The sequence below is a fragment of the Pan paniscus genome, chromosome 3 (assembly GCF_029289425.2).
Source record: "Pan paniscus chromosome 3, NHGRI_mPanPan1-v2.0_pri, whole genome shotgun sequence".
In the NCBI taxonomy this organism is placed as follows: Eukaryota; Metazoa; Chordata; class Mammalia; order Primates; family Hominidae; genus Pan; species Pan paniscus.
This window is the reverse complement of record NC_073252.2, coordinates 117271365-117291220: the sequence shown is the minus strand read 5'-3', so window position 1 is coordinate 117291220 and position 19856 is coordinate 117271365. Positions and strand designations below refer to the sequence as shown.

The window sequence follows — 19856 nt, the reverse complement described above, 5'->3', positions numbered from 1 at the left end:
TGTAAGTAAAGGCAAACACAGTTTGCATTCATCTATCTCAAGCCAAGAATTTTCTCTAATGTGAAACAGTGCCTTCTGCGTCGTCTAAAAATGTAATGTGTGTTTGAAGTTCTAACTTGTTTGTGTTAAATAACCACCTAATTGCATTTCGTAGTCCAGCCCCTAAGTGGGTCAATGAGTGGATACTGTGTGCCTTTAAAGTACTTTGGTATCCTAAGACAGTGTGATGGGTTGAAGAGGACATACTTGAACGCCAGCTCTACCATTTATATCAACCTTGAGCACATTATTTTTCACTGAGCCTTTGATTGTCTAGAAAGCAAAAAGATGGCAACTTTAGAGAGGTCTCGGCTGAGGTTACCGTGGAGACACAACCTGAGATGAAAGTCAGTGTGCATATAGGTTATTTGTGAATATGACCCCAGGGAGCAGGAATGCAGAACTGGGAAGGAAGCAGGGAAGAAAGGAAAGGCAGTAGAGGGATGAGTTATCCAGATGTCCACCCATACTGGTGCTTAGTCTTCCCAGGCACTTTTGAGGAGTCTTATGAAATAAGACCCAGAACTGTTGACTGGCAAGACAAAGGCAGTTGTCCCTAGGTCTTTGTACCCCCCTGGTCCAAGGTGGTCCACAGGCCTTCACTCTTTGACACTTTCAGGTTGAACAAGTATGAGTGCAGAGAACATTCCTCTGGGCACCAGTTGTGGGGTCAGAAAGCTCTAAGGCAGAAGTGAGAGGTATTAAAGATAGGCTGGGACAAAACACCTTCTAATTGGTACTTGCATGAAGTCTGTTAAAGCGTGCATGAAACTGGACATTACATCAGTGGATGAATAAGAGGTGGGATTGAGGGTTTTGATGTAAATGGGCATGCCCTGCACAGGGTTATTGTAAAAATTAAATATAATAAACTAAAAAAAATTAAAGCAAACTACCTGACATGTTATAGGCTCTCATTATAGGCCATCTCCCCGGATGATCTCACCTACTCGCATGCCAGGATTACCATCTGCATTGTTGGTGCATTCCAAATCTGTATCTCCAGCCCAGAACTGAGTTGACATTTATATCCATTTGGGTCTATTTCAGGCACCTTAAAATGAACAGATCCAACATTCAGCTAGTCAGGTTCCCCTGCTTCATCCCCCATCTTTAATCATCTTCTCCCTTTTTCTGTGTCAGTAAATGAGGTCAGCATCCCAAGGCAGAAAGTTTAACATTCATACTTTTTCCCTTTATCTCCCTCATCCCCTCATCTCCCTCATCCCACTCCTAGTCAGGAGTCATTACCAATTCCTATCTGATCTACTCTTAAACAGCTCTCAGATGTCTGCTTCTCTTCCTTTGGGCTGCTACCACTCTAATCCAGGCTCTCTCTGACTTAGATTACTAGAAGTTTCCCAGTAGTCTCCTAACTAACTCCCATAGTCTCGATACATACGCAATCCTGTTTCCAGTAAGTTCATCCTTTTTCAGAAATATAGTCGTGTTACTCTGTTCATTGTCATCCCATTTTCTGATGCTGAGCACAGTACCTGATCCATAGTCCAACTCACTAAATATGGAAGGAGCAAAGAAGACAAGAAGGGCAAGAATTAATTTGGGAAAGGTTAGGACAACAGTAAATATAGACAACACTTTAAACAATAAGAATAGATGAGATTATCTGTCCTATTACCTTTATTTTCACTTTACTATTTTCTTTTTCCCTCAGATTTCTCTCACTTTACCCATTTTTTCCCCCACATTACATTTCTTCAGTCTTAGGTAGCTTCTCTATCTTCAACAAATTAAATGCAAAGTAAAATAATCATTCAGATAGTAATAGGAAGAAATAACAAATCAGTTGTATTATCCAACACTTGTATATGGAGCTTTACAATTCACAAACCCCTTTCCTATAAATTTTATGACCAGAGGCTTTCAGAAACTTCATCTTTTTCTTATGAAGAAATAGTGAAAACTATGCTTAATATTCACGTGTGAAGGGTCATGAGAAACATGAGGTGGAGGATTGTGCTTGTTGTGCTTTAAAGCTTTATTTGTGACTGTCTCAGAGATATAATGAACTGAGTATAATATCCTTTCCTTTCTCTTCACTCAGCCAAAGGGTCTCTACTGCTTCACCAAGTTCAATTAGCAGAACTAGCAGGATATTCTGCACTAAAATGACCTGGATCCCACATGGGGAACTTTCCAACTCAGCCATCTCCTTCCTTCCTTCCTTCCAAGGGAGCATGTACACTGACTATCCCTCTTTTTCTTGCCTTTCATCAATCATACCTCAGTTAATTCCATCTCAGTCAGTCTTTTTCTTATTTGCAGGCACACATGAATAAGCTGACCTTCAGCCTGAGCATTATTTCAGAGGAGAAGCTAACATGAATTTGTTTCAGATTTTATATCAATTGCAGTTTTGAAATTGAAAAATATAATTGGTACAACTATTTCAGAGGGTTTTTTTCCATGTTTGGAGGTATTAATTTTTTTGTCTTTACTCCTTACTTCTATTTTAATCAGTATTAAAACCAATGAAATTGTTCATACTTTACTCTGGCAATGGTCACATTGGTACTTGAAGACAATTTGACTCTTTGTATTTGTTTCCCAGAGATTATCTCACACTTTTCTCAGTAAAAGGAGAGAAAATTGTTAGTTGATTAATTTTGTGAAGTAGCCTCTTTTGTAGTTAAACAGTAATAAAAATGTACTGATAAACTGGCATATTAAGGAAACTGATCTTTTTTCTTTCTTCAACAAAATACTTTCAGAAGTGAACATCCACTTGCCCAGCTTTACTGCCATTCAATCATGGAACACCATCATTTTGACCAGTGCCTGATGATTCTTAATAGTCCAGTAAGTACCTAATTTATTGTTGTGGAATTTTAAAAGAGAGCTTTATAAATTCAGTTTTATTTTTAGTTCTTGGATTTATTCCCAGCATCATAAATTCTTGCACATACTTTATTCCTTTTTGGGTAAGGAAGGCGAAGCCAAAACATTTGAGATCTTCACAGCCTCACTTCTCTAGACAACCAGAACTGTCTACATGTTGCCCAATAAGGGAAATTTGGTTATTCTACTCTACGTGGCTATTCCAAATTAGAAACAAACAAAATGTGTATTTTGTGGCTCTCAGTTAATTCTGCTTTTTTTGTTTAATCGAATGAAGTGGTTTCTATAGCTCAAGCATTTGCTTTCACAAAGCAATACGTTTTCTTCTTTTTATTGAAACTTCCAGTCACTAAGAGAGGATTTTATTAAAGAATAAAGCTATTTAACTACTTGGTGAAATGAATATTTATCAACATAAGAAAGCATATGCTATGCTATGCTAAACATACTTATGTTAAGGAAAACAAGATTAACATAATATGCACCAGGATATTAACAATGGCTGTGCTGGTGTAATGAAATTGTTAATCTTTGTTTGGGGGGGGATGGTTGTTCATTATTTACATTGTCGGCTGTACCTTAATAATAAGAAAAAATGAAAGTTTTAACTATTACACTGAACATACACAATGCATGACATACAATCTTAAAGCAATTTTACCACAATATTGCTAAGTTTACTCAGTGAGGCTAATTCTTTCCTGAGCCCTGGAAAAAAATTCAGGGATTCCCATCACTTTTCTGGTCACTATTTTATAAGTAAAAGCCCTCTAGTTACTTTAGGTTCCAACATATAGTATAGAGTTCTCAACTCAGAAACAAAAATGTGTACTCCTGGGTAGCAGTCCAAATTTTGAACATGATTTAAAGTTTCAGGTTTTTTGTTACTGCACTGGTAGGCTTCTCCCATTCCCTACCTTGTGTTTCTTCTAACTCCTTCCTCTCTCCCCAACCTCCATGTGGTTTCTTACCTCTTCATACTTGGAGAATGGGAAGGGAGAATAGGTAAGAAACATCAAAACATTCTTAACAGACTGGTACTGATATGAGTGCCTTGCCTTTTAGACTTTCCAGACAAGAGTCAGACACAAGTCTACTCTAGCCCCACCTCCACCCACTAAATGATAGGAGACATACACGGGAACTCCACGCCCCTCTCTCTTACCTGAGGTAGAGGGGAACTCACTCTCACGCCTCCCTCAACACCTCAGTGTCGGGGAGGAATTAAGAGTTATATAGCCTGTTTTGGCAACCTCCTTATAAAGTCTGTATATGGTCTAGTACAGATTGTTTTTCTACAACATTTGACTGTTTAATGTGAATTATATCATGTGTGATTGGGAGGTAGAAGAATGGTATCAGTATACTATAGACGTTCTATCATTTCATACACGACTTCTCTGGGGTAAGAGGTGCCAGAATTATAGAAGTTGAATTCTGACCTTCAGCAATAAAGGAAAAAGCCCTCCCTTTGGCTCGTGCATATACAGCCCTTTCCATTCTATCTTAGGAATATTAAAAATGAGTACTTGCACCTGAGGCTCTCTCCCTCGCTTTGGACTGCTGTAGCCTCTTGGTAGCTTGCTCTTCTTTCAATGCCCACCTTAATAGCAGAGTTACTGTCTCAACAATCAATTCTATATGCATTATTGCAGGGCCCCTCAAACCAGCATTTCTACTTGATTGTTTTTGTCCATCTTTAATGTCCTCAGAAGCAGCCTCCAGACCTGCCAGACTGGCCTGTCCAAGTTACTTCCAGAGGAACCAATTCTTGGTTTAGTTTGTGCTCTGGTTACAAAGTTGCATAGGTTTTGAGTGGTCTTTCCCAATACCATTTTTTCACATAATCCATGCTATTTTTAGTGTACGGTTTTTCAGAACTGAAATTTCTCAGGAATGTATATGTCATGTTATAGTAGGAACATCTGTACTTTTGCTATCTGTGTGTTTCCACTAAAACTTTCATTTCAATATCCCATTACAAATTTAGCTCCAAAGAAAGAAAATATGCTAACTTTTTTAAAAGCATATTTTACAGTATTCCTATCAACTGACCTGTTACTATATAACTTATTATGTAATATGTTGTTACTTAATATATAAGGAATCTGATTATCTATATGGCTGACTCAAATTATAAGACCTATCTATATATTCTATCTTTGTAAGCATAATTACACAAGAAATTATATCCTCAGCTTTTGAGAGTAAAAAATAAAAATATAGCACCAAAAGACATTTCATCTTCCACTTGAAATTGTTTTATCTTAAAGTAAGTATCAGAAGGTATTTTCTGAATAGTTTTCTGTTTAGCCTAGAATCTAAAATGATTTAGTATTTAAAAATAATGTTTATGGTTGTAATTATAGATTATTGTCATTAATCAGATCCATGCCACAATTTCAGCATCTAGTTATCCTTTAATCAATGTGTTTTGGCCCCAGCCTAACATACCCAGAAGTTCTCCTGTCTTCATAACAAATCCCTTGCCTTCAGATCTCATTCCTAAGTGTCTGGGTTTTTTCTTGGCCCTAAGATATAGGAAGCACATCTGACTCAACTTACAGATGTTGTTTTGATTGTATTCTGAGTGCATGGTCTGTGTATTTTACTTAGTTCAAGATTAGAGAACCACTATGCTTTAAATTACAGATAAGAAATAAAAAATGGTTACATAGTGAAAACTTTGAATGATTTGCACATGGATTAGCTACCTTTTAAATATTCCTTATAGATGTTTCAACCCACGCTTTCTTTCACCACTGACCAGTAAGCACCCTTTGGCTCATGCCCTTTACCCATCTATATTAAGATGTTCCTAAGGAATATGCACTGTTATCATAACTGACCAAGTTAAAATTATATCAATTTGTACCAGAAATGTTACTGGATTTATTTAAAATGCCATAGAGAAGTTTAAAAATTTTACTTCTTTCTTCATATCCATTAATATGGCTTTTTTTTCAAAGTTTTACATGCTGTTAAATTATAGCGATTAGTCTGCCCTACGGAAAAGGATAGCTATTAGATTTTAAGTCTGGACTAAGGCTTAAGGAGTATAAGAGTTGGAAAAACATGCATATGTAGGCAGATGAAGCATTATGAAGCGGTTTACATGTATGACAGAGGGGTTGGGTGGGAGCATAGAGGGGAAACTTTATTTCATGGTATTTAAGTGTGTCCTCCACATTCATTAGAATACTGGGCATGTGTTTAAGATATGTGAATATATTTCTAGATTTTGTTCTTGTCAGCAGCTTCTCCAGGATGCTAATATTGGTTTTCTTTTTTTATAAAGGGCAATCAGATTCTCAGTGGCCTCTCCATTGAAGAATATAAGACCACGTTGAAAATAATCAAGCAAGCTATTTTAGCTACAGACCTAGCACTGTACATTAAGTAAGTTTTAAGAAATAACCTGAGAAATAGGTATTTGAAGTCTTTTCATTGTTTCAAACTTTTGACATCCATATTGAGAAATTTCAAAGCAGAAATGTCCTGGCAAAACTGCTTATCAGAATACGGAGCAGTTTCTGAAAGGGTAGCCAGAAAAGTCTACTCCTTTGGCTTATACTGCTGAAAATTAAGAATACCTATTATTTCTGATGTTTATCTACCACTGTGTCTCTGAAACTATATACAAATCTAATAGCCATCTCAAGGTCAGTCATTCCAAGCCATGTTGTCCAAAGATTATATAGATCATTTGCTTTTCCTCCTTTCCCTTGCTCCCCACAACTTCTGACCATTTCATGACTCCTTTATACCGTCATTCAAGCTTAGTTGGGCAGGAAAAGGAGTTACTGCCAAGCAAGTAACTCTTGTTTCTTTTTATTTGATTTTGGCAGAAGAATATTGATGTAGAACTTTGAAGTTGTTGATTCTAAAATAAGAGTATACATTAGAGTCGTCTCTGTGATTATGCATTTTCATGATTAAACTGCCTTTCTAAAAGCTAGAAAATACTTTCCTGCATTTGAGCAATCATAAGTTTCCAACTCCTAGCTGAGATCTTTGATGCATGTGTGGGAATGAGGGGAGTCAGGGAATCACACTCAGGATTTCCTTGTAACATGAGTCTCTCTCCCTCTGTAAGGAATTCACATTCATGGTTGTAGTTACTCTTAGGAGAAGTAAAAACACATAGAACAAACACAAAAACATCTGCCAGATATCTACTGTTATACATCTAGAAGTAACTGCATGTGCCTACTTAATTGGTTTTTAGAGCATTTTGAGGTTAAGACAAAATAATATATAATAGTAAACTTCAGTTTATTAAAAATAATTGCAGAATAAGGATTATCAAATTACCAAGAATTTGAAAAATACCTGTAACCACAATGCCTTTCTAAGCTTTACAGGCCACATGGGTCTCTCCTTTGAACCCTTATGAAACATACTTTTCATTTTTTATAATCATATACTATCAGTTTTATTACGTAAGTTTTTCTTGAGTCTTGTGTCTCCAGGTAGATATTAAACACTGCGAAAAGAAAAATTTTTGTCTTATGCCTTCTCAAAATGCTTAACAATACTGGGCACATAAAGAGGTATTCACTGTACACCGAATATTATTATATTCACTGAATAATAACAAATATTATTTTATTTTAAACTTTAGTCTTTGTTTACTTCAGAAGCACCTCACAACTTTATATATTTTTATCCCCTACCATGAAATAAATGATAGTTAAACTGAAACCTATAGATCTTATTATGCCATGCACTTAAAATACCTGAAATCATTCTCAGCATCAAATTTTTAACTCATACTGTTTCATTTTTCTTAAAATAACAAATATTCAAGAATTGAAATTACCATAATTTGTGATCTATAGTTAAAAATTAGGTGAGGTTTAATGTTTTATCGAAAGCAAATGATAGAAGGGGGAAAGTGAGGTATTAAAGATTTGTAAATGATGATTTTATAGTGGGCTCTAAGATGGGGAAAAAAATCAGAGGTTTTTTTTCACCAATATTTAGTCCATGAGTCTTTGTGGACCAAAGGGATAAGACCCTGGGTACTCATTATAACTAACAATTTTTTTTTAAACGTTGTAGGAGGCGAGGAGAATTTTTTGAACTTATAAGAAAAAATCAATTCAATTTGGAAGATCCTCATCAAAAGGAGTTGTTTTTGTAAGTAGGTTTACTATCTTTAAAGCTGAAGTTTTTTACCCAGTTAATTTTCTCACTATTAGTTTTTATTGCAATTATTTGTTACAATATGATGATCTTAAAAGCTGTCAGATTTCTCCAGAGGGTTGTACAAAGAGTAAATTTGAATATTTACTTGAAAAGAAATGCATTTGCAAATCCAAGTGAATGAACTGTTCCTTTGTTCTAGAAAAACCTTTAAAATGTGGTAGTGTATCAATATATGGCTATAGGTTTCCCTTATTCATTTTCCTAATTCATTGTAATGGAAGTGCTGAAAATGGAATTATAAATGTTGTGGAAGTAAGATATAGCTGCAAAATGTTTACTTCTCTTAAAGAAAATCTGAAAAGGTAGAGCAGTGAGGTCAGGGTCCAGACATGGAAGCAATACTATTAAGTCTCTATGATTAAAACAGTTTGATATTGGTGGCAGACCAGTGGAACACAGCTGAAAATCTAGAATTGCATAAGACATATAGTGTATAATAAAGATAACATTTCCAGTGACTGGAGGAAAGAGAGAGATGAGTGGATAACCAAATGGAAAAAGACAAAATTGGATCTACTCTACAGACTTAAATTCCAACTGAAGCATAGAGTTCAATGTAGAGAATTAAATCATACAAGCATTAAATAAAAATATAGATGGATTCTTCTATAACCTAGGAGTGAGAAAACTTTCCTAACTATAATCCAACATGCAGAAACAATAAAGGAGAAAGCTGAAAAACATGATTAATCATTCAAAGGCTTTTCATTTAGAAGTCACCATGTGTGTTGAGTGAATTAGGATGACCTACTATAATTTCTGATATAAGACTTTTATCAGTGTGATACCTGATGTTGTACTTTAATGGTTATTAGTAATCAATGTACTTTCATCATACTGTCTCTGAGAATGGAATACTAAGGTGACAAAAATAATAAAAGCAGGCAAGATTTTACCCAAGGTTAATAATTTTTCAGTCTGCCAATCTGGAGCTAAATGAGGCAGTTTGAGGACAAATTCCAAAAGTTCAAAGGGAAACTGAAACAATGATGCTCTGTTATCAATGTATTAGTTAGACTTTCATATAAATTGTTTCTTTTTCTTTGGTCTTTATAAACTGCCATTTCCATTGTTTAGAGGGTTTTAACTTTTTTTTATTAGTAACTATTTACTGAGGGTATATAATAACACAAAAGTAAATAGGAGTTTTGGGTTTCTTTTTTCCATAACAGGGCAATGCTGATGACAGCTTGTGATCTTTCTGCAATTACAAAACCCTGGCCTATTCAACAACGGGTATGTTACTTAGTGACAATAACAATAATTAAAAAGTCAAAATAACATTCTACCCAGCAATCCCACTACTAGGTATCTACCTAAAGAAAAATAAATGACTATATAAAAAAGACACTTATATGTTCATCACAGCACCATTTATTATATAATAGCAAAGTCATGGAACTAACCTAACTGTCCATCAACAGTTGATTAGATAAAGAAAATGTGGTACATATGCACCATGGAATACTATGCAGGCATAAAAAGAATCAAGTCATGTCCTTTGCAGCAACATGATTGGAGCTGGAGGCCAATTATCCTTAATGAACTAACTCAGAAACAGAAAATCAAACACTGCACCTTCTCACTCATAAGTGGGAGCCAAACAGTAGGTATACACGGACATAAAGATGGAAATAATAGACACTGGGGACTCCAAAAGGGGGAAAGGTGGGAAAAGAACAAGGGGTGAAGAACAACCTACTGGGTACAATGTTCACTGTTTGGGTAATGGGTATACTAGAAGCCCAGTCCCCACCAATACACAATATACATATATACCAGACATGCACATATACCCCCTAAATCTAAAATAAAAAAAATTTTTTTTAAAGTTTTTACTCTTAAAGGTAGCTTCTGAAGTAAGTATGGAATTTTTTTTGGAATTTTTAAGTAGTATTAAAAACATAATTGGACATGCAAAGGCTTTTCTTTTTAGAAGATGCATTTGCACATAATATTTGTAAGATATATTAAGAAAGAGAGCATCTACATTAGCACAGTTTTCATTTCAGTGTGAAAGGCTGAGCATACTTAATGCAAAAACCCAAAATGTTCCCAAATTCAAAGCATTTTGAGTCCTGACATGACACTTAAAGAAAATGCTCATTGAACCAGCATTTTAGGTTTCAGATTTTTGGATTTGGAATATAACTTATACTTCTGGCTTACTTGTTTCTTAAGGTCATCCCTTTAATGACCTTGAAAATTAGAAGAAGCAAAATTACTTTTCTTATGGTTAGCCTTCTACGCTGTGCCTCAGCTCTAAATAGACATTAACAAGTAGAACATAGAGATTTCTGGGGCTTGTAGATGTAGGAAGTATTGATATAAGATGTCGAGAAGGTTCTGAACGGAGCCTGTTACCAGGAGGCTAGAAAAAAATCCTTCCCTCTAACTAAGTAACTGCTATAATGTTTTGCAGAGGCAATACAGGCTCAGAAAAAGTGATAGATGTCCATGCAGTGACATATATATTGTGTTTTTGTTTTTCAAGATTTCATTTTGAGTACTTAATATGCTATTTCGGATTGTTGACAGCCTGCTGTTGGTCAAGACTCCAGGCTGCATAGTCAGGGAGCCTAGTAACTCTTCCTACAGGCTCATCTCATGAAACAGACATGCCGAGAAAAGAAGATCAAAAACTCATTCTCCATGTGCCAAAGCCAACACGCCATAAGCACTTAGGTGATCTTTACCTACCTTCCTGCCCATAATAAACAGGACTATATGCCTATTTCTAACCAGGGAAGAGAATAGAAGAGGGAAGAATGTGTCTTCATATATCCTTTCTCTCCTCTGAATCAAACCCTTGTACATACTGTTTTATGGGGGGAAAATAAATGAAGGAAGAAAACATTTTTAAATAAAATTAAAAGGGAAAAATGTTGGAAGCTACCAAAGACAGAGAGATGTACCTAAGTGAAAAAGAGTATAATGTAATAGTCGAGAGAGCACGCTTTGGACATGGACTACTTGTCTTCGGGTATCAAGCTGCTGCTTATTTGCTATAAAATGGAGATATACAGCTCCTAACAGGGCCTTCATTCACGGTCTCTGTTTTAAAGAATGGTATGCTTTTCATTGTCAAAACTGAGTCTGTTATTTATTTCAGATAGCAGAACTTGTAGCAACTGAATTTTTTGATCAAGGAGACAGAGAGAGAAAAGAACTCAACATAGAACCCACTGTAAGTATGAAACCTTGTTGGTAGGAATTATTCAAATTGTTTTTTTTTTTAATTGTAGACTCCTTTTTATGGCTCTATGGGATCTTTCCTTAGGACCACAATTTCTCATTTTATTTTTTAAAACTTTTTTCTCATTGGAAGAATTATACATGTTCATTACAGAAAGCAAAACCAATAAAAGGCATAATAAAGACTCTTGGGTTCATCATATTCTATCAGTGTTCTTTGTAATTTGTTTTTTTCCGCTTAAGTATTACAAACCACTTTTCATTTTAACAAATATTCTTATGTATTATCATGATGACATGAAATAGATGTAACCATAATTTACCTACTTCCCTTGGTGTAATGTTTGCAGTGTTCACTATTACAAACAGCACTGTGATAAACATCCATCATAGATGTTTCACTCCTGCTCCTTGGTTCTCGCCATCAAAATAATTTAATAGAGAAGCTGTGGCTGACAGAGAAAGGAAGGAGAGATACCAAAAGAAACATGGAGGAAAGATGACCAGATGTCATGCCACCACCACAGTCTCCCCAGTTTTCTCAGCATTCTACTTGTTTACTCCTTTGTTCAAAGTTCTCCTCAGAAGTGTGTTCAGAGCAGTGTTTCATCTATCATAGATGTTTATCACAGTGCTGTTTGTAATAGTGAACACTGCAAACATTACACCAAGGGAATAGATAAACCGCCAAACCTCATTCTTCATTATCTTGTTAGCATAAAATCCCAAAGTTGTCGTGTTGAAGGGCAAACAGAATTTAAAGGTCTTTGATACATACTGCCTTTTTACATATTGTATGGATCTCAGATATAAGTAAAGATTCCTCTCAACCCACTTCTGTTTTTTGGAATGAGTTTCCTTGAAATAAAACATAAGAGTTTTCCTCTTTTTTCTTTTTGTATTAGTTGCTGTCTGACCTTCCTAGGCTAACCCACTGATTCACCTTTCTAGAGCCAGCTTTCATTGTGTTCTTTAAATAAATGCACACAATGGCTCATGCCTGTGATGCCAGCACTTTGGGAGGCCAAGGCAGTCAGATCCCTTGAGGTCAGGAGTTCTAGACCAGCCTGGCCAACATGGTGAAACCCTGTCTCTACTAAAAATAAAAAATCAGCCAGGCGTGGTACTGCACACCTGACTAGGGAGGCTGAGGCAGGAGAATAGCTTAAACTTGGGAGGTGGAGGTTGCAGTGAGCTGAGATGGTGCCACTGCACTCCAGCCTGGACAACAGAGTGAGACTCCATCTCAAAAAATAATAAAATAATAACTAACTAAATAAATAAATGCACATCTGTGTGTCTGGTCTGTATTTGTATTTTCAGGATCTAATGAACAGGGAGAAGAAAAACAAAATCCCAAGTATGCAAGTTGGGTTCATAGATGCCATCTGCTTGCAACTGTATGAGGTATTTATATGAAAACTACTAGACTTGCTAAACTTGGACTGTTGTGAATTAGAACCTAAAGTAAATTGAAGAGATTAATATTAGGCACCTATTTTTTGCTTCTAAATCAAGAAATAAAATTATTAGCAGTATGGTTTCTTTTACTGATGAACATGTTTGTATTGAACAAGGAACACATACTAATATCTATGGAGTGCCTACTATGTGCTAATCTCCAACAAATTGATTTGGGGATGCTAAGAATAATTATGTGCCAGTGTTACCCTCAAGGAGCAATACTGTATATACTATGCATTAGCATATTCTTTTTTTAAGTCTAAATTTTAGCCTAAAGAAAAGTAATCCAACTTTTTCTCATTGTAATAATGTGGCTTTACTCTAGTTATAAAAATTCTTCTGAGATTAAAAGGAGGGAGGTAGAATATTGCAGGTTCCCATTTCCACGTATCTGCTGGCTTGGCTTTTGGAGGGGGAGTGGTTATTGTAGGCAAATAGATTCTCCCTAAAACATCTAATTTATTAGTTTAGATGTTTATGACTCAAATGCAGAAAGAAGAAGTTCTTTGTCTTTGAAGGTTTAAACAGGGAACTGTTTTAAGTTTTAATTATTTGGAAAAAGAACATTTGTCATGAGTTATCATAGAATGTCAAGAGCAGAAAAAAAACCTAGAAATATTCTAATCCAGATATTTCAGATTTAGTAATTGAACTTGTAAAGTTCATCTCCCAACGAGACAGACTATTTGCCCCAAACAGGTGGTTAGTGGGAGAGGTGCATCTACAGTCCAGTTCTCACTCCTACTCCAGGATTCTCGCCATCAAAAGAATTTAATAAAGAACTGTGGCTGACAGGGAAAGGAAGGAGAGATACCAAAAGAACCATGGAGAAAAAAAAAAAAAAATTGGTGTCATGTGCCACTGTCGTCTCCCTATTTTTCTCAGCATTCTACTTGTTTACTCCTTTGTTCAAAGCTCTTCCTCAGAAGTATGAAGTGTGTTCAGAGCATTGTTTCAAACACTTGGACATCTCATTCTTTCCATAACAGTTGCTTTCCTTATTGATTGGATTAAGAGTTTCTCCATTAAAAATACTAATGGCTCTTTTGAGTTTTCTCCATCCCTGTAAATACAGTCAACATAGTAATCACCTATTATAGATGTTATCCTTCTACATTTATATATATATACATACATACAAGGATTCATTTTATTTGAATCTGCTGTTGAAAATTCTATGTGATACTGACAAGTATTTTTAATATTATTACAGAAATAGTTGTTATGTTCTCACTATAGAAAAATCAGAGGCCGGGCATGGTGGCTTACACCTGTAATCCCAGCACTTTGGGAGGCAGAGGCAGGTTGATCACTTGCGCTCAGGAGTTCGAGGCCAGCCTGGCCAACATGGTGAAACCCCATCCCTACAAAAAAATAGAAAAATTATTTTCTATTACAAGCGCGGGTGTGGTGGCACACGCTTGTAGTCCCAGCCACTTAGAAGACTGAGGCAGGAGAAGTGCTTGAATAGGGGAGGAGGGGGTTGCAGTGAGCCAAGATCACGCCACTGCACTCCAGCCTGGGCAATGGGAGTGGAACCCTGCCCTAAAAAAAAGAAGAAAAAGAAAAATCAGAATTACTGAGAAGCAAAAAGGAAAATAAAACCAGTTACAATCCATTACCCAGAGAAAACTACAGATAACATTATCAATGTATATGCTTTATGACATTTTCATATACTTTTCATTTAATAATTCAGTAATTGCCTTTTGCAATCCATAATGTCATTATATCCATATTTTATGTATCAAATGTGTTTCTGTGAGGTTTCTTTCTATTTTTTTATTCTGTGGGAGGTTTTCCAGTGACAACCTATTGTTGGGTATTTGTCATTTTAAGTGGTTCACTATTAGGAAGAAATCTGAAATGAACATTCTTGTGGCTAAATATTTATGGCACTATAATTGGTACATAATAATGCCACACCGAATTATGAATCTTTATTATAATATAATCCTGGGTAAAAGCCTATTTAAGTACATTGTATGAAACCATTCCCTAGAAAAACGCAAAAACTAAGCAGTTCCCTGATGCAGTCACATTTAGGAAGAGCCAACTGTACTACATAGAAACAAAATGTCTTTTTTCCCCTAAAAGTGGATTCCACACAGTCTCCCTAGCACAGTAATGTTATTTTGGAATGTGTGTGTTTGCTCTGTCCCTCAGCATGTACTCCTTATCTGTAGTGTTTTAGAAGAATCATGTGTAAATGATCTGTGTATGTGCTCACACAGCTTGTGAAAATTTCAACAGTGAGTCTGCTTATGAAATGAGTGTGGGATGTGGCCCTTTGTAACAGGCCTGTGGGAGAGGGCTTATTTCCTGGCTTCCCTCTAGCTGTTTGCTTTCTTTTTTCTCTTTAGGCCCTGACCCACGTGTCAGAGGACTGTTTCCCTTTGCTAGATGGCTGCAAAAAGAACAGGCAGAAATGGCAGGCCCTTGCAGAACAGCAGGAGAAGATGCTGATTAATGGGGAAAGCGGCCAGGCCAAGCGGAACTGAGTGGCCTATTTCATGCAGAGTTGAAGTTTACAGAGGTGGTGTGTTCTGCAATATGCCTAGTTTCTTACACACTGTCTGTATAGTGTCTGTATTTGGTATATACTTTGCCACTGCTGTATTTTTATTTTTGCACAACTTTTGAGAGTATAGCATGAATGTTTTTAGAAGACTATTACATATTTTTTGTATATTTGTTTTATGCTACTGAACTGAAAGGATCAACAACATCCACTGTTAGCACATTGATAAAAGCATTGTTTGTGATATTTCGTGTACTGCAAAGTGTAAGCAGTATTCTTGCACTGAGGTTTTTTTGCTTGGGGATTATTTTAAATAATTGGTTTTTGTGTTTGCTGAATTACCATTTTTTCAAGAATGTTTGGAATCTTTCCTTTTTCAAAAGTAGGTTAGGAGCAAATTATCATACATTCTGTGACATTTAAAGCCTTTATAGGATAGTGAAAAATGCTGGCTGAGTGGATTTTAAGAGAAATAATTGTATTTGTTAACAGTGTCTTTTTTAAAAAAGTTAAGGCACTCTGAAACAAATGGAAAGTCCTATGAAACTGTATTGTAAAGAAAACATCATTATTTAATTGATTTGCTGTTTTGTGAGAGAACAGGCAAGACAGAACTTTGTCACTTCAGTGCAGTACATTTTTCTGAAAGCTACCCATAAAATCACTTTCATCTCACCTACCTGATGCAAAGCAGGTGAAACCTTAGGAGATGATCCAGTCACTGACTTGATTGAGGGATAAGTGTGATCTAGAAATGGAATGGCCTTGGATGTCTATCAGTGAAGAAAAATGTTCTGTTAGAAGATCTAAGAGTTTTTTCCTTCTGAGCTTCCTTTTCAAAATAAAAGTGACAATTGTAGCATTGACTTGAAGTGAGACATGATTATAGATAAGAGAGTACAAAATGACTCTTTCCTGTCCATTGAAATTTAAAGAAAAGTTTTAATTATATAAATAGCAAAGGGCTATTGTCAATACTAGGGTCAAAAATGAATTTGAGGGAACAGTGGGTAAGAAACTTTATGCCTGAATAACATTTAGCAGTATTGTGATTGAAAAATTGCCATATTTTGATGTATAGGACAAGTCAACTGAGATCCAGAGAATCCTGGATGTGAATGCTAAACACTGGCCCTTAACTCACATTCAATGTATTTTCTTCCCATAACATTTAGTATAGTTAATATTTTCTTAGAATTTGAGCCCATTTAAGTGGATTAATATTCTACATGTGTGCCCCTAAAGACACATTTACTCAATATTGGAGAAGTAGATAATGAATTAAGCAACTGGTCTAGGAAAGGAAAATTTGTTTCAAATATGCAGGAATGTTTGGATTTGGGGAGAGTAGAAGGAGAGATTTGCTTGATTTGTTAACTTCTACCTCCAACCCACAAAAAAGATATTTGATCTGAGTTTCTATCACTAATTTGGATAGAAAATTTCTAAGGGACATGGTAATCCAGCATTCTCAAGGACCTTTCGCCAAAATGTGTTTTCCATCTATGTCCCGATTCCCCTAAATTTTGCCTAAAATTCAGTATGTTCCTTAAGTTTTTAAAATTCTGAGTGTGTACAAATATCTTGACATAATGCAGTTTTATTTTTATCATTCTGGTAAAAAAACAAAAAATAGAAGCAAAACACATTTTATTGCCATTATTTTGTATTTGGTAAAGGTTAATCTAGGAAGTTACCAACTGTTTAATGCTATATGTATTGTATACTTGTATTTTCAGGATATTTTATTTTTTTTGCCATACAGATAAAATTTGTAAGGTTGCCCCTTTGTGGCACTGGTGTGTAAAATACACAGACTATCACTAAAATAATAGTTATATATACATACAGGTGTATACTTATGCATGCATACATAAATCCTTAGTATAGAAAAACTGCATAAAGAATAGCAATCTTTAATAAACCTTTTTATTACATTGTGATTTAGCAGTTATGCTAAAATATATACTTATGCTTTAGTAGTTTGTTTGGTCCCCTCTAGTATGTGTCACTGAGAAATTTTTTAAAGACATGGTAGATCGTGTTTAGAGGCTTTGTATGTGTGTCATTTTAATAAGCAAGAAGATATATTTAGATTAGAAATGGTTTGGTCTGCCTTTGAATATTGTTTATTTTACTTTACTAGTTGAGACATTAAAGGAAGCTGGGCAATGCCTATTTTATTTCTTTGTTGGATATTTTAGTTCATACAAAGCAGAGTACTTCTTTAGGGCTGGTTAATTGGTTCAAATAATTTTTAATTTCCTTTCTAGTATCTTCTCAAGTTGGAAAAATATACATACAGTCCTCCTTCACCTTACTCTGTATTTATATTACCCATAACTAGCAAGAAGTTCTTGTTCTAGATTTTTTGTTTGTTTAGTTATAACAGAGTAACATACCATTTAATTACAATTTTTAGCCAGAAAAGTCCCCACTATTTTACTAACTTGTTAAAAGATATCTATATAATTGCCTGGCCTTATATTTTTCAGTAGATTAGACCGTGCCAATCACAATCCTGTGTGGATTTGTGTAAGTCACTTAACCTCTGTGTGCCTAAACAAGTTGTGCTTTTTTAAAAGGAGTTATGTTTGGGCAAAGCCTTTGTCTTCAAGCAGAATGTCACAGAAGGCAGCTACTTTATAAGCCCCAGTGGGCCATGGAGACCACTGTCAGAAATGGGATATTAGTCTAGAGAGAAGGTGATCTATTCCCACATGTCATTTCTAATGTTGAGTTTCCAAGACTGAACAAAGAGAATATATTTATTCAGCTTCATTTGCAGATCACTAGTGAATGTGAGATTTAGAGCTCATTGAGTATATTGCTTCAAGGTACAAACCCAGGATGATGATGTTGTCACCACTGTCTCTTAATTTTGAGTAATAGTTTCCTTTAATAGGAGTATTAGAGATAAGAAAGTATATGAAAATATACTGGAAATATTGGATTCTTGGAGAAAACTGTTCAGTCACAGATATATTCTTGCCTAGCAGTGAAGTGCCTTTATTTTCAGCATAGCAAATAAATATTAGACCTGCTCCAATTTGATCTACAATTTTTTTCTGTGTTTTTCACCAGATTGTACTCCTAAAACTTAACAGGCCATCACAAGCAATTGTCTTTTGTTTACAAGATTGATTTAATATGAGAGGATACAAAATGTCATCGTTATCCTCTCTTACGAACAACTGTAGTCAAAATAAGGTGTCACAATTTAATTGTTTTGTATCAGAAATACATTGACCCACCTTTTATTGAGTCCTGCCACATGTTAGGTACCGTGCTCTGCTGTGGAGACAGAGCAGTGACCCCAAGGAGCTCACGGTCCCTGAAGGAGGTGCTAGAGAAGAGACTTAGCTTCTGATACTGCCGATTTAATGTGAGAACATGGGGTATACTGCATCATTTCCATTTTCATCAATAACATATCTTTTATGCACCTTCTTTACCTGAAACTTACTAAGAATCTACCAGTGAACAAAACATCCTGTCTTTTTGCAAGTATGAATCACTTAACCTGCTGATAGTTGAAGAACACTTTAGGAGTTTTGTATTCTTGTATATAGTTTATTTTTTCCATGTGCTAGCCAGGTAAAGATTACACAGTTCTTCTGGACTGTTAAATTGTGCATGGTTTTGGACCCCTTCTGCTCTACTACAGAGAGTGAAGAAGAAAGTATTAAAGCTCACTTTACCATTCCATATACTTACTAAAAGCCTGTGTAAACATGTCTTAATGAATGTTGTTGAAAGCAATGTAAATAGTTGAAAATATAAATTTATATTACAGTTTAAGAAAAGAAAACCTTATGAGGCATCACTAGCCACTGTTAATATCTATTTGTATTCTTATACCTTTTCAATATATTTGAACAAATATAGTTTCTGGCACTATTTTTATACTAGGAAAAGGAGTTACTATGTATATTATGCTTAGCTTTTAAGGCATTTAAAATAACCATGAATGTTGATTTCATTACTTTCCTTTCCTCCATCAAGAGAGTCATTTCAGATGACTCTTTCATGACAAAATCACTTTAAAGGAACACTTACCTCCGATTCCTGTATAAAGTCATGAGATGGTCAAGGTGGTTTTCCATTGTGCAAATTCTTCACCTGTCAGTGGTTTCCTCATTTTGCCATGCTTTGTAAAAATAAAAAGAATGATCAAGTAGGTATGAATACTGTGTGATTATTAGGGGACTCTGAATTTTAAGGGGGGGGGGAATTAATAGGGGAGTTTGGATTTTAGGCAGAGAGAATGGGCCCAATACTTTGAGAGACTTTAATCAAGCTAACCTGTGATCCTATTAGCCGAAGAAAAGTAATCCTTTCCTTAGCCTAGACTCTTCTCAATAATAGTCTTCCTTTTATTAATACTCTTTGTTGCCAATTTGGGGGCAATGTTTTCCATCTCCTTCTCACTTCAAGTCAATAATGACTCTTTGGAGGGTGATTATTACCAGCCTGATCCTCCATGAGGAGCTGAGGCTTGGAGCTGAATACTTGGCCAAATGGCATGAGCTGGATTTGAGCCCAGATCTGTCTAGTTGCAAAGCAA

At 35.5% G+C, this 19856-nt stretch overlaps 1 protein-coding gene across 5 annotated transcripts in view; it reads left to right on the top strand.

Moving 5' to 3' along the window:
* The window catches only part of PDE5A (phosphodiesterase 5A), a 134736-nt gene extending 115267 nt beyond the window's left edge, over positions 1–19469 (top strand). For all 5 annotated transcript variants that reach the window (XM_008969489.5, XM_003816428.6, XM_003816429.6 and 2 more), the window contains 7 exons: positions 2772–2859; positions 6197–6297; positions 7963–8040; positions 9282–9345; positions 11222–11296; positions 12628–12711; positions 15132–19469. In XM_008969489.5, coding sequence (XP_008967737.3) covers positions 2772–2859; positions 6197–6297; positions 7963–8040; positions 9282–9345; positions 11222–11296; positions 12628–12711; positions 15132–15269 — 628 coding nt within the window. In that variant the 3' untranslated portion in view covers positions 15270–19469. The remainder of the gene's footprint in view (positions 1–2771; positions 2860–6196; positions 6298–7962; positions 8041–9281; positions 9346–11221; positions 11297–12627; positions 12712–15131) is intronic.
* The last annotated feature ends 387 nt before the right edge of the window (positions 19470–19856 follow it).